Source organism: Mus musculus, chromosome 10 (assembly GCF_000001635.26).
Source record: "Mus musculus strain C57BL/6J chromosome 10, GRCm38.p6 C57BL/6J".
Lineage (NCBI taxonomy): Eukaryota > Metazoa > Chordata > Mammalia > Rodentia > Muridae > Mus > Mus musculus.
The window spans coordinates 50,819,741-50,835,758 of NC_000076.6; the positions used below are offsets into that span (position 1 = coordinate 50,819,741).

The 16,018-nt window shown below is 38.3% G+C and overlaps 1 protein-coding gene across 3 annotated transcripts in view; it reads left to right on the forward strand.

Annotated features, from left to right (window-relative positions):
• Ascc3 (activating signal cointegrator 1 complex subunit 3) overlaps positions 1-16,018 on the forward strand; it is a 258,540-nt gene that overhangs the window by 227,078 nt on the left and 15,444 nt on the right. For all 3 annotated transcript variants that reach the window (XM_030245389.1, XM_030245388.1, NM_198007.2), the window contains one exon: positions 3,896-4,120. In XM_030245389.1, the coding sequence (XP_030101249.1) occupies positions 3,896-4,120 (225 nt within the window). The remainder of the gene's footprint in view (positions 1-3,895; positions 4,121-16,018) is intronic.

The following is a 16,018-nucleotide window of genomic DNA, read 5'->3' on the forward strand; positions in this document are numbered from 1 at the left end:
ACCAACTACCTAATGTCTGTGGATATTCTTTTTTTTTTTCTTTTTGAAAATTGGATTTCTTTTATTTGATATTTACCCCTCCCACAATTAGTTTTAGTTGTCAACAACACATTCTGGAAAAAGACCTTTACATTTTTCCAAAGGATTGCCCCCATCAAATTGGCCTCTGGCATTGACTGTGAAGCATATTCATTCATTCATTCATTCATTCATTCATTCTCTCTCTCTCTCTCTCTCTCTCTCTCTCTCTCTCTCTCTCTCTCATCTTTTTTATTTCTTTATTTATCTACACTCCAGATTTTATTACCCCCCTCCACCCAGTTCACTTTCCAATTGTTCCACATCCCATACCTCCTCCCCACCCCCCTGACTCCACAAGGATGTCCCCACCCACAACCTCCCACCATACCTGATTTATAAACTCTGTGGGGTCTCCAGTCTCTTGAGGGTTAGGTACATCTTCTCTGATTGAACCCAGACCTGGCAGTTCTCTGCTGTATGTGTGTTGGGGCCTCATATCAGCTGGTGTATGCTGCCTGGTTGGTGGTCCAGTGTTTGAGAGATCTCAGGGGTCCAAGTTAATTGATACTGCTGGTTCTACGGGGTTGCCCTCCTCTTCAGCTTATTCCAGTCTTTCCCTAATTCAACCATAGGAGTCAGCAGTTTCTGTCTATTGATTGAGTGCAGACTTCTGCATCTGACTCTTTCAGCTGCTTGTTGGGTCTTCCGGAGTGTGGTCATGCTAGGTCCCTTTTTTGTGAGTGCTCCATAGCTTCAGTAATAGTGTCAGGTCTTGGGACCTCCCCTTGAAATGGAGCCCACTTTGGGCCTGTTGCTGAACCTTGTTTTCCTCAGGATCTTCTCCATTTCCATCCCTGCAGTTCTTTCAGACAGGAACAATTATGGCTCAGACCTTTGACTGAGATGACAACACCCTCTCTCACTTGATGCCCTGTCTTCCTGCTGGAGGTAGCCTCTGGAAGTTCCCTCTCCCTACTGTCGAACATATCATCTAAGGTCCCTCCTTTTGAGTCCTGAGAGTCTCTCACCTCCCAGGTCTCTGATGCATTCTGGAGGGTCACCCCAACCTCCTACCTCCCAAGGCCGTGGAAACTTTATATACCCCAGTACAGGAGAACGCCAAGGCCAAGAAGTGGGGGTGGGTGGGGGAGCAGGGCAGGGAGGGTGGGGGGTGGGTATAGGGGACTTTCGGGATAGCATTTGAAATGTAAATGAAGAAAATATCTAATAAAAAATTGGAAAAATAATAATAACAACAATAATAATAATAACAATAATCAGTACAGAATACACAAAATACAGTCCACCGAACTTAAAAGGGCAACAAGCTGATGAGCCCAAGTGAGGATGCCTCAGTCCCACTTGGAATGGACAAGATAGCAGTCATAAGTATGAGGGAGGGACCTGGGAGGGAAAGTGAATGGGCAGGGGAGGAGGGGAACATGATGAGGTATTGGGTGGAGTGGGGAGTACAGAAGCTGTGAGGGCCAACAGAAAGAATGGAAACAGGCAACCTTGGGAGGTCTGTGGATATATTAAGTGAAGAACATATCTGAAAGTTGAAAGCTAACATCCACATATAAGAGAAAACATGCAGTATTGGTCTTTCTAGAACTACGTTGCCTCATTCGGGATGATTGTTTTTAGTCTATTTATTTACCTGCAAATTTCAGAATTTATTTTTTCTTAACAGCTTAATATCCCATTATCTAAATGTATACATTTTCATTATTCATTTCTCAGTTGATGGTCATTTAGACTGTTTTCTATTTCTGGCTATTATGAATATAGCCCAAATAAATATAAATAAGCATGTCTCTGTAGTATTTTCACAGAAATTGAATTACATCACTCTTCCTTTCAGCCCCTCCCATTCTCCCACACTGTACATAAGTGTGTATGTGCCCATGATACATATGGTCTGCTGAGCCTGTTTTTGTTTGTGCATATATACTTTTATGGCTGACCATTCTGCATTAGACTGCCAATAAAAGGACTTGACCCTTGAAAAAGCTAATTAATTCTTCTCCCAACAGTCGTTAGTTGTGTTGTGTTTTGTTTAAGAGTGGGACCACATGAAAAAGTCTCCTCATTAATATGTCTACTGACATATTAATATGTCTATTGATATTGCTGTTCAAGTGTTATTTATGCAACCATTTATAGAAGATGTGTTTCATAGCATAGGTCTTGGTATCAATGGTCTTACAGTATTTCCACACACACACACCCTTCCCACAGTGTTCCCTGAGACATAGATACAGGAGCTTTGGTATAGATATATCTATTGGAGCAATACTCTCCCATGTTCCCACTCCCATCCCCTCTTCCCTCCCTCTACCCATTCCAGCCCCCTCCGCATACAGCTATAATTTTCTGTTCTATTTCCCTTCCCTAATGAGATCTGTCTCCCCTAGTCCCTTAGACTATTCTGCATATTATATCTTAGTTATCATTAACTTAACCTCACTAATTTTTTTCTAGTTCCATCCATTTACCTATGGATTTCATGACTTTATTTTTAGTGGCTAAGTAATACTCCATTGTATAAATGTACTACATTGTCTTTATCCATTCTTCTGTTAAGGGGCATCTAAGTTGTTTCCAGTTTCTGACTCTTAGGAATAGAACCATAATGAACAAGGATTGAATAATTTCTCTATGGTAAGATGAAGCATCCTTAGAGGATATGCCCAAGAATGGTAACTGGATTTTGAGGTAGATCTATTTCGTTCTTCCTAAGGACCTCCCATTGTTGCTATAGTAACTGTATAATCTTGCATTCCCACCAGCAATGGATGAGCCAGCATGAGCTGTCACTTGTTTTATAGCCATTCTCACAGTTGTAAGATGAAATCTCAAAAGAGTTCTGATTTGCATTTCACTGCTTGCTAAGGATGTTGGATATATCTGTAACTATTGCTCAGTCATTTGAGTTTCCTCTATTGAGAATTTTCTTTTTAGATCTGTGCCCCATTTTATAATGGGGTTATTTCTTTTCTTGATATCTAAATTTTGAGTTGGTTATATATTTTGGATGCATAGTTGATTTAAAAAAAAAAAAAGAATTCTTTTTCCAGTCTCTAGGCTGCCACTTTGTCGGGATGATGGTGTCCTTTGCTGTACAGAAGCTTTTCAGCTTCATGAAATCCTGTTTATTAATTGTTGATCTTAGTGCCTGACTATGCTAACAGTGTTCTGTTCTGAAAGACTTCTCCTATGCCAATGTGTTCAAGGCTAGTCCCATACTTCCTCTTCTGTCAGATTTAGTTGAGTATCTGGTTTATATTGAGGTCTTTGGGGAATTTAGTTTCTGCCGGGTGACAAATAGGAATCTGTTTTGATTCATCGACATGCAGCCATTCAATTTTAATACCAACATTTTGTTGAAGGTTTTTTTTCAGTGTGTATTTATGGATTCTATTAAAAAGACAGGTATTCATATGTTTATCCATTTATTTCTTGTTCTTTAATTAATTCCACTGATCAGTGTGTCGTGTGTGTGTGTGTGTGTGTGTGTGTGTGTGTGTGTGTGTTAGTATGTATGTGTACTGTTTTTATTACTATATGTTGGTACTGGGGTAATAGTAGCTTTGTTAAAAGAATTTGGAAATCTTCCTTCAGTTTCTTTTGCCACAATCTGTGGCCAGATCCATAGTACCCCTAGTTCTGCCTCAAACAGGGCCTCAAATCCCGCTTAAGAAACAAATAAAAGTGTATTAATCACAGCCAGGGGTGTGGCTCAGAGGTACAGTGCTTGTCTGGCATGTGTAATGCTCTGGGTTCAGTTCTCAGACCACAAAATAATATCACTGAAAAGTATATAAATTATTACGTTATTTATTATTAAGTTGAAATTTGTCTTGTTTTTCAGGATGCAGAAGAATACACAGACTTACCAGTAAGACACAATGAGGACCATACGAATAATGAATTGGCCAAATGTCTTCCCATTGAATTAAATCCTCATTCATTTGACAGCCCTCACACCAAAGCCCATCTCTTGCTTCAAGCGCATCTCAGCCGAGCCATGCTGCCCTGCCCAGATTATGATACTGATACCAAAACAGTCTTAGACCAAGCTCTCAGAGTATGCCAGGTATGACAGTCTTTTGATATCTATATTTTAATTTTATTACATTTAAGATGTTTTTATTCTAACATTGTTGAGAAACCATCAGGTGAATCAAATCAATACTTTTCTAAGGAAAAGCAAATATAAAAACGTTACAAAGCCAGCAGTCAGGAGGCAGAGGTAGGCAAATCTCTATGAGGCCAGCCTGGTCTACAAAGCAAGTTCCAGAACATCTAGGGCAGAGAAACCTTGTCTCAGAAAAGCCAAACAACAAAGCCAGTTATAGTCACGTTTAGACAGAATGTATTAAAGGAGAAGTATGTACCAGGAACATGTATATTTATTGAGCATATGGTAGTAAAGTAAAAGAATCCATACTTTTATGACTCAAGATGGCAAAGACTGTCAGTTAAAAATGTAAGCCAAGGCCTTTGTCATCTATAATCCCAGCACTTAGGTAGCAGAGACAGGAGAATCTTGAGTTGGAAGTCAACATGAAAGTGAAAAATCAACCTGGCTGCCTGGTGAAATACCTTGTTTCTAAAAGCTAAAATAGAAAGAAGAAGGTGGAATCATAGAGCTTTGGGAGAAGATGCTGGGGTGTTCTGGACACAAAGTGGTCCCTGACGCTCTCTTGTAGGATCAAAATGACTATTGAAAAACAGTGAAAAGAGATGGTTAGAAATAGCACAGAGTTAGAATTGGAAATGGTGGAGAAGAAAGGGTCAACCTTTGTATGAAGTTGCTGAAGCTTGGTATAAATTTTAGACTTTTCTCTAAAGAGGAAAAGTGTAGGAACATTAGTTCATTAGTGATGGAATACCTATCGATATTCTCAAATATTTAATACTTCATTTGAAGATAAAATAGTCTCATATGTTACCATAAATTTTATAAAAAGCAAATACTTTCTAAACCTACAAAGATTAGTGAAAAAGTACGGTCCTGTTTTGCATTTTACAAAATGTTTCAATATCCAGAGTAATAAATGGTCACCTAGACCTATTTATCTCCTGTTGTAGTCAATATAAAATATTTGTTGTAATGTTTTATTGAAATATGTGAAGAAAATCTGTCCTTGATGTAATGCAATTTAAAAGAAATAATATTGTAACAGGTTTTTTATGTCATCATAAGCATTAAGTCCCATCTGCGAAGCCTCCATACGATAGCTGTGGTGGATGAGAATTTTGTTGGATCCTTAATGGTTCTTTAAAAGCTTTTTTTAAGGGCTGGCTGAATGACAGGGAGTGGACAGGAGTTTTTAGCAGGCATGAGAAACTGCGGGTGATTCTGGGCTTCTCCAGGACAGCTGGAAGAAAGCAGCTACTCTTGACTAAAGAAAGCCACAGGAGAGTAGGTTTTGATGAAGCATGTACACCAGTGACAAAATTGAATTATGAGAGATCTTAACATTCAATATTTTACATTTTTTAACATTTCTGTGATTTTTAAAAGTATTTTTAGGGATACATTAATACTATCTGAGAATATCAGTGCAAGGACATTATTTAAAATGGTAAAAGTTCAAAAATAGCCTGGGACCTTTCATAAAATTGTAATTTTTAACAGTTCCACATATATGGAAAATATATTGCTACCTCTAGGAAAAGATCTAAGATGACTCCCCTGAGAGAATTTATAGCATCCATATCTGGGTAACAGGTTTATTATGCTTTTTATTTTTTGCTTTATGCTTTTCTAAAATGCCTGAGTATTTTGTAATAAAACTTGTGATATTTTTATTCTTTGTTTGATTGGGATTTTTTGTTTTGTTGTTGCTGCTGCTGTTGTTGTTTTGAGACAGGGTCTCTCTATATAGTCATGGCTCTTCCGGAACTTTCTATATAGTCCAGACAGGCCTCGAACTCTACCTCTGCCTCATCCTCCACCTCTGCCTCCTAGAATTAAAAGCATGTGACAGCACACCTATCACATTTTTATTATTCAAAAATAGCTACCATATAACATAGAGTAAGTACCAGGTATCAGCAATTCAGAGAGAATGAAGCTCTAACACAATCAGTGCTTTGAACACACTTTTGTAGCTAACATATGATCGGCTTCTCTAGGAAGATGATTTACCATTCCTCATTAGTCACACTTTACAGGGCTAAAGTTCTGAGTTTTCTGCTGTGGAACTAGGTACTCATTTGTGTTTTCTATAACATTTTCTTTATCCTTTCCACAATGAAAATTCATGAACACTGGGATCAGGAAGGCTACATGAATGGTGCAAAATGAAGTAAAATCTTTTTAAATATTTATTTATTTTATGTATACTGTATATGTGTCTCTTCAGACACACCAGAAGAGAGCATCAGATCTTATTACAGATGGTTGTGAGCTACCATGTGGTTGCTGGGAATTGAACTCGGGACCTCTGGAAGAGCAGTCAGTGCTCTTGACCACTAAGCCATCTTTCTAGCTGAAGTAAATTTTTATCTTTGCAAATAAATTAGTTACATTATAGTATTCATCTGAACATCATACATAAAGTTTATTTTACATAACCAATTTAATAAATCTTACCTTTTGTATAATCAGCCAAATAACTGTTTCATCCAGGATCCCACAATTCATCTGTTTTTTTTCCCCTCAGTGTCCTTGGCTGCCTTAGCCATAATTTTGTAGTGTCCCAAAGTTTGAACTTGCCAAGTGAGTACTTCCTTTTGATTGCATTTGCATTCATGTTCCATAGAATGTTCTGTTCCCAACAGAGAAAGACGTCCTGTTAGTGAATCATATTCAGGAAGTTCATGACATAAATGTACCCATTACTGATGATAGAAACTCATCACCCTGTACACTCTGACACTTTGTTTGTTTGTTTGTTTGTAATAAAGATCTTGTAGGAAGTTGTGCTTATGAATATCCTCCTGGATTTTTGTGTTTTGGGGTTTGTTGTTTTTGTAGATGTTTTTGAGATGGGGTTTCTCTAAGAAGCCATGGCTGTCCTGAACTTGCTTTGTAGACCAGACTGACCTCAAACTAACACAGATATGCCTGCCTCTGCCTCCTGAGTGCTGGAATTAAAAGCATGTGCCACCATGTCCCACTCATGTATTAGTTTCTATTTTTTAATTAATTAATTAACCTAGTTATTTTACATCCCAACAGCAGTTTCTTCTCCTTCCTCTCCTCCTAATCCCCTTATCACCTGCATCCACTCTTCCTCCTTTCTCTTCAGAAAACAGGAAGTCTTCCCATGGATATCAGCCAGCCCTGCAATATCAAATTTCAGTAAGACTAGGTTCATTCTTTCCTATTGAGGCTCTACAAGGCAACCCAGTAGGGGAAAGGGACTGAAAGGCAGATAACAGAGTCAGAGACAGACCCTGCTCCCACTGTTAGGATTCCCATATGAAGATCAAGCTACAACTTAACTTATGTAACATATGTGTGGAGGGTCAGTCTCATTGAAACTCCCTGGTTGGTGGTTCAGTCTCTGTGAACCACTATGAACCCAGGTTAGTTGAATCTGTGGGTTTTCTTGTGTCCTTGACCTCTCTGGCTCCTACAACCCTTCCTCCCCCTCTTCTTCACGATTCCCCAAGTTCCACCTAATATTTGGCTATTGGTCTCTGCATCTATTTCCATTAGTGTCTGTGTGAAACCTTTCAGATGATGATTATACTAGTCTCCTGTCTGCAAGTACAGCAAAATATCATTAATGATGTCAGGGGTAGACTCCTCATGACATGGGTCTCAAGCTGGACCAGTAATTGCTTGGCCACCCCCTCAATATTTGCTCCATCTTTACCCCTGAATATCTAGTAAGCAGGACAAATTGTAGGTCTAAGGTTTTGTGACTGGGTTGATGTCCCAGTCCATCTATTGAGGTCTAGGAGATGGCTGATTCAGGTTCCATGTTCCTCTTTGCTAGGAATTTTAGCTAGGATCACCTCATAGATTCCTGAGTGTTTCCATTGCCGTAGGTTTCTAGTTCATCCCAAGATATAATACACAGTCCCGATTCCAGTTGTCTCTTCCAGTACTTTCTCCCTTCATCCTCCCTCTACTCATGCCACCCAGTCCATTCCCCTCATCCACCCACGATTTCTGTTCTGTTTCCCATACTCAGTGAGATTCAGTGTCTCCCTTTGAGCCCTCCATGTGGCTTAGCTTCTTTGGGCTTATGGATTATAACATTTACTTTATGGCATATCCATAAACTTAAGGTATACTTTTAGGTGAATATATACCATATTGGTCTTCCTTGGTCTGGGTTATCTCACTCAGAATGATCTTTCTCGTTTCACCCATTTACGTGAAATTTTCATGATGTCATTATTTTTAATAGCTGAGTAATACTCACCTTTATAAATGTACCACACTTTCTTTATCCATTCTTTGGTTGAGGAACATCTAACGTGTTTCCAGTTTCTTACTCTTAAGAATAGAGCAACAGTGAACATGATTGTGAAAGTATCCTTATGGTGGCGGATCCTTTGGATGTATATGTATTATTTTCATCATCTATTGGAGATGTATAATACCTAATACAATTATACTCTTGTTTTCTTGTTCCATCATTCTGGAATTATACAGTAAGGACAAAAATTGTCCTCTTCTACCTTCATTTCTTATATGTTTAAGCCAGTATACTCCCAAAGACAATATTCCTTCATTTCAAATTCCTTACTTAGTATATTTGAGTCACTTGCTGTGTCTGTAGTTTTCCTTTATTGCAAATGATTGATTTTCATGGTCTTAAATGATTGACTTAGACTTCTAGAACCCACCTAGAAACTGTTCACCAACTTCTTACCCTGATTCTTTTCATTCCTACAATTGCTTTGCAATAGTATGATAAAAGTAAACCAGGAAAGGGAAGGAACATTGGCTAGTCAGCTTGGTCGGCAAAAATGTAATTGTTCGCTCTTTTCTTGTTTGATACATGGTGGCTACTCTGACTGTTAGAAAGTATTAATTCAAGCCATTTTCCAAGCTCTAGCCCTTCTGGCTTTGTAAACATTACATTGCTGCTCACATGGCACCTGAACATGATCGTGCAGTCTAGGATTTGGACTTAGTGACAGGACTTAATAACTATTGTCAGTCTCTTCTGCTTGCCTGTTGCCTTGAGCAAATGGTTTAACCATTGGTGTCTCTGTCAAAATAGCACAAGTACAGCCTTCCTAATAAATATACAGTAAAAGAACTTGAAGGCTCAAGGAAATAGTTGTGACTTGGTCTTCTCAATCTTAGTATTGTAAGATACCTCTTCATTATCCTTTTGTTTTACATAAGCATATCTTCTATTTGAGCCACCCTTTAGATTATGAAAACTGTAGCCTGGATTAACAATGCCATGGGCAATTTTCATGACAGGGTAATAGAGTTGCAATGATAGACATTCTTCTATCTTGAAACCAGAAAATATAATTCAGACTTGCTTTTTACAAAAGTAAAAATTGCTATATATACTCCATTTTTTCAAAAATAGCTTAAACAATTCTAATTTCTAAATATGTAATTATAGAATCAGTTGGCCCTGGCCTCCTCACCTTTGAAATCCTGTTCTTTTTTTGTTGTTGATTTGGGTTGGGTGGGTGGGTGGGTGGGTGGTTGGTTGGTTGGTTGGTTGGTTGGTTTGTTTGTTTGTTTGTTTGTTTGTTTGTTTGGGGGTGTTTTGTTTTTCGTTTTTTTGTTTTGTTTGGTCTTTTCCAATTTTTATTAGGTATTTTCTTCATTTACATTTCAAATGCTATCCTGAAAGTCCCCCATACCCACCCACGCCCAGTCCCCTACCCACCCACTCCCACTTCTTGGCCCTGGCGTTACCCTGTACTGGGGCATATAAAGTTTGTAAGACCAAGGGGCCTCTCTTCCCAATGATGGCTGACTAGGCCATCTTCTGCTACATATGCAGCTAGAGACACAAGCTCCAGGGGTACTGGTTAGTTCATATTGTTGTTCCACCTATAGGGTTGCAGACCCCTTTAGCTCCTTGGGTACTTTCTCTAGCTCCTCCATTGGGGGCCCTGTGATCCATCCAATAGCTGACTGTGAGCATCCACTTCTGTGTTTGCCAGGCACCGACATAGCCTCACAAGAGACAGCTATATCAGGGTCCTTTCAGCAAAATCTTACTGGTGTATGCAATGGTGTCAGCATTTGGAGGCTGATTATGGGATGGATCCCTGGATATGGCAGTCTCTAGATGGTCCATCCTTTGGTCTCAGCTCCAAATTTTGTCTCTGTAACTCCTTCCATGGGTGTTTTGTTCCCAATTCTAAGAAGGGGCAAAGTGTCCACACTTTGGTCTTCGTTCTTCTTGAGTTTCATGTGTTTTGCAAATTGTATCTTGGGTATTCTAAATTTCTGGGCTAATATCCACTTATCAGTGAGTACATATTATGTGAGTTCTTTTGTGATTGTGTTACCTCACTCAGGATGATGCCCTCCAGGTCCATCCATTTGCCTAGGAATCTCCACATGATCTTAGGACCACTGTTTGTTTTTTGAGACAGGGTTTCTCCATGTAGCCCTGGCTGCCCTGGAACTCACTGTATAGGCCAGGCTGGCCTCGAACTCAGAAATCCACCTGTCTCTGCCTCCCAAGTGCTGGGATTCAATCCTGTTCTTGATCATCTTAATTATAAAATGTGGTAAGTGATATTAAAAACTGTTCTTGAGCATGAGTCTTGCTCTGGATTATAGTTGATGTACTCAGAGTCACACACGATTGAAGAACACTGATTCTGCCCCTCCTGGCAGATATCAGTTGTCAACAGCTTTGGGTAGAGATAGAGGCTTTGTGCCTATTTCTCCTTCTCCATGCTGGAATTCTCTCTCGTTTGAACTTAGGCAGTTCTTATGTATGCTGTCACAGTGTCTGTGAATTCATATGAGAAGCAAAGAATTTGTTTTTGGAAAATGCTGTTTCCTAGGAGTCATCTACCACGTCTTGATGTTTACAACCTTTTAATCTCCTGCATAGATATCCGAACCAGGAGAGGGGAGGGTTGTGATACAAACATCTGATTTAAAGTCTTTTACTCTGTGAGTGTTGTTCAGTAGTAGATCTCTATGTTAATTGCCATCAAATGCAAGAAGCTTTTCTGATGAGAATTCAGCTTGCTCTACCCTATGGGTATAGCACTATGTGATTAGGACTTGTGCCATTATTGTTTCAGTGGGTACCTCTTGCACACAGGTCACTGCTATAGCTTGTAGGGTTCGTAGCTAGGTGAGAGCAGTGATTATGTTTATCTTCCAATAGCATATGTATCAACTTCCGGCACTATGAATGTCAGTCAGTAAGAGTGAAGCTTCTCATTGGGCACCAGCTCAATTTTTCTATGTTTGATGACTCAGTGAGTGGTGTCTTCAGTAGAGTCTTACCATCAGGTTGTGGAAGGTAACAATAGCATTGTCAGTAGCCTGTAATGTTTTGTTAGAGGTCTATGGGACCCCTTTGGACAAATATTCAAAAAGAAATAGCCAATTCCTAGTACTGGAAGTTTTATTTGGTAGTATATGGTATCTAGTTGGGGCATTGTTGCCCTATTATATGATTAGTCCATTTAAATTCCATATATACCATATATTATATAAGAAGCGTCTACAAGGCAGGTGGATTTCTGAGTTCAAGGCCAGCCTGATCTACAAAGTGAGTTCCAGGACTGACAGGGCTATACAGAGAAACCCTGTCTCGGGGGGGGAGGGGGGGAAGAAGCTTCTACAATATTTTTGCATGTGGCTTTTCAGAAGGCCTTAAGTTGACCTTCCCCATATTCCCTCTGCCTTGCCCTCCCATTACTCTCTTCAGTTAATCTTCCTATTCTAACTTTTCCTTTATCCCTTTATAGCCCTGTAGTCTATTTTCTATTCTTTGAAGATCTCCTCCTCTTTGACACCTTATTAACTACATTCATTCAAAATTAATGAGTGAAACACAAATGTCTAAAGCGTAAAGGATAACATCCACATATGTAATGCTTCTTTGTCAGTCTGGGTTACTTTACTTACGATGATTATTGTTTCAGCTTTCTTCCATTATCCTGCATATTTCATAATTTCATTCCTAATTGCTAAATAGTATTCCACTGTGAAAATTACTAGATTTTTATTATCCATTCATCAGTTTATGGATATCTCTGCTCTTTCCAGTTTTAAGCTATTATGAATAGAGCAGCAATGGACATGGAGGAGCAAATATTTCTATAGTAAAATGTAGTATATGCTCAAGAGTGGTATAGCTGCATCTTGTCGTAGATCTCTCTTTAGATCAAAAAAAAATTGTATTGGGGTGGCATACTTTTCTTGAGGTAAGTTTCTTGAATTTGCCAAAAGAAAATTTTAAAATTCATTGATAGGGTTGTTAGCCTAAAGATCAAAATAATACTTTGACTTGTTTAATAACTTCTGATAAATGTATGCCACATATCACATGATTTAGTATATTTTCTATAACTCACATTAATTCTGGAAACACATTTCATCATCAATCTGGCTTTTTCCTTTTTGTCCTAATGTAGCTTATAGAGATGGGTCTCTAGCTGGCTTAGTCCAGGTATGAGCCTGAAGTCCTAATTCTTTAGTTTCCACTTCAGGAGTGGCAAGGATTACATTGCAAGCTTATGTGCCTCCACTAATCCATTATTAGAGGTTACAGTACATCAAACCTAGAACGTCTGGTATCCTACGGCCAGTGCACAATCAACTGTGCTACATTGCTAGCTTCACTCTGTTTTTAAAGTATACTATCTAATCTATAAACGCTGCACATGTTTCTGCAAGTATATCTCCAATATGTATATGTATATCTCCAATAAGTATATTTTGGCATATCTAGAATATGCCAAGAGAATAAAATAGCCAAGTTACATTCAGTGGGGGAAATATGAAAAAAATAGCCAAGTACAAAAGGGGCTAAAATGTGAAAGAAAAAAACCTATCTTTTAAATGAAAAAAAAATAGTATAACTGTGAATGTACTGGGTCTACTTTCATTAGCAAATGATTTCCAGTTTGTGGAAGCTAATTGTAAAAATATTTGATTCCCAACGAATCAAACACCGTAGATGAAGGTGAGTGTGTTTACGTACTGCCCATGAGAATGGGCTGGTGGATGGGAATGCATTGAAAAGCATTGCTGTCATCTGAATGAGTGAGGTTTAGTCTTTTTAGAGCAAAGTACAATTAGCAGTGAAAGTAGTCCAGGTATTACCAAGCTTAAAAAAGAAGTACTTGGTGTAATCCTTAATACAATACTTGTAAGAATGTTTTGATATTGCAAATGTTAGGTGAATTTGATGTATTCTTAGTTAAATCCTTTCAAATGTTAAATGCTTCTAATTAGACAAAATGAGATTTTCTTTAAGTAGGTAACACAGTAGGTTTCAGAAGATCCCGAAAGATCACTTTGATAAAAGTAAGATAATGTAAACTATGTCTGGTTTGAAGGTCAGTGTCAGATAATATTATCAGGTTTCATATCTAAGGTATACTGGGAACTTATGATAGTTGTAACATTGCTAACTGGGAAGATGTCTAGGACCCAGTGTGGCTTTGTAGGAGATATCCATTCATCACAAACAAAGAAAGTAAGTATTTTGATTTTTTTTTTCTTTCTAGTTCTTTAATAAGAGATGGTAGGGTAGGGGTGTGTGTGTGTTCCCACAGCTAAAAACATTTTCTGCTGCCAAATTGTGGACTGACTGTCAGCATGTGTAGTCTATCTGCTAAAAACATTTTTATGTGACCTTATGAAACTCATAAAAGGCCAGGATTGTGTCTAATTCAGGCTGCTTTCTTGGCCGGACAGCCCAAGAGGCCCTTCTTGCTATAGAAGCTAGCTGCAAACTTGTTCTGACGGATTTAAAGCAGATCAGTCTACATGAACTTAATCATTTATTCTTCCAAATGAAAAGAGCCACACTACAATGGACACCCAGTCCAAATGGTCAGAACTACATCTTAACTCTTCAATACTTACTAGGGATATAGCGGAGCCAGCGGGCTCAACACCTCCCAAAATAGTAATAATGTATATCTAATACAAATGTGTGTCACCTTTATTTACTCCTGTGAAGTTACAAGCAATCTCCCTTTGGGGAGTAAAATATAATTCTGAAGGCTGTTTCCCCTGCGTAACTGTACCTGTAAGCTTTTATATGGCAGTTCAGGGATGGTTTATTGACAGTGTCATGCTGTTGTGAAGGATCATTCTATCCCCAGTTCCTCTCCTCACACCCACATAACAACCCTTTTCCCGGTTGGGGCTTTAGGAAATGAGTAATGCTTAACCCATTTGTGTGATCAATTCACTTAAGCAGCTACTGTGAAATGTTAATCACAACTTTAATTTGTACTGCATTAGCATTTTGATTAACTTGTAGGCTTGCTAGCACACTTGAAGCGCTTTTACTCATAGTTACAGCTCGGAAATGACTTTTTGATTAATTAAGTTTGTTAGACAGCAGCTGAGCTTCCTGAATGCTAACCTTCTGGGGGTCAAAGTTCAGGGAAAAGTTACTATGAACAACTGTTGCTATTGAAAAAAGATCTTATAAATGTACTTCCACCGTTTTAATTATTGATAAAATATTGTATCCTTATTCACATGACCTGATCCTTTAAATGAGCGTGCCTGTCTCTCCAGAAAGCTATTCTCAGGGGTCTTCCCATCCTTGCAAAACTTCCAGGAGCTCGTGAGTGAAGCAGTGTGTTTGCTCACAGTCTTAACAGCTGAAGTTTTAACAAGTTCCTACACTGAGCTTCCAGTTATGTTTGTTTGTAGGTTTTTTCTTTCATGAATTTTTTATTTGAGAATATTTTACTTGAGAATTCAAATTTTCAAGAAGGTTTTCAGAAACCTTCCTGCTCTGAGTGTACTCAGTCTGGTCTGATCTTGGAAGCTGCGCAGTCAGGCCTGGTTAATCCTTGCGTGGGAGAGTTCCAGGAAAGGTTACAAAGACTCCCTGGATATCCTGAGAACACTATTCCTCTTGTGCTAACATCTCACACATGCTGGTGCAGTATATTTGTCATAATTAATTAGCTGATACTTATATGTTATTATTAGCCAAAACCCATAATTATTCATAATTCTTTAACATTAACACACTATTCTTTTTTTTTTTTTCCCTATTCATACTGTCATGGATTGATCATCAATTAGTCTGACTTTCCTTTCTCTCTTGGCCGGTCTTAACTGTGAAAGTCCCTCAACTTTCTTTGGTCTTATGAGTTCTCTATAGTAATGTGCATTCCTGTGATACTCCACTAGTAACTTCATTTCTCTGCATTAATGTAATTTTCTTTTATTCTGAATAAAATAAATCTTTTAAAATCCAATAAGAGAAAACTATCTTTATGTTATTTAATTTGGGCAGAAGTGGCAACATGGCCTTTCATTTCAGCTGTGGTCCTAGTGATTTCAATATGCTTGTGATCTCGACTGTGAAAGAGATTTGTTTACAGGAAGGAAGAATCAAGGACAAGATGAGGTCTACAGAGTGCTGCAGCAGGAGCACAGGGTTGGGGCATCACATGCTGGACACTGTGCACATTTTGCAGCCCAGACACTGACAGATTCCTTTAAAAAAAAAAAAGTTTAGGTAGTAGACCTTGTACTTTTACTTTTCTTTTATTATTCTGTTTAAAGTATAAATGTCAGTGGTTGTGTTTGTTAGGTTGTGTTAGTGCCTTCTATTTTTATCTTGGATTATTTTACTCCAGAATGAGTTTTGTTTCAAAAAATGTAAAGGCCTGAATAGCAGACATTGAGATATAGCTATATGAATTAAAACTAATTCAAATGTTTTGTTTTCAAAACTTGTATTATCAAATTTTATTTGTAAAGACAGTAATTGCTTAATGATATCATCTTGTTTAAATTTAATGTTCATTTTCTATGTATGGGAAAGAAGAGATGTGAGCCAACTGAAATCCTTTTTGAAATAAGACAGCA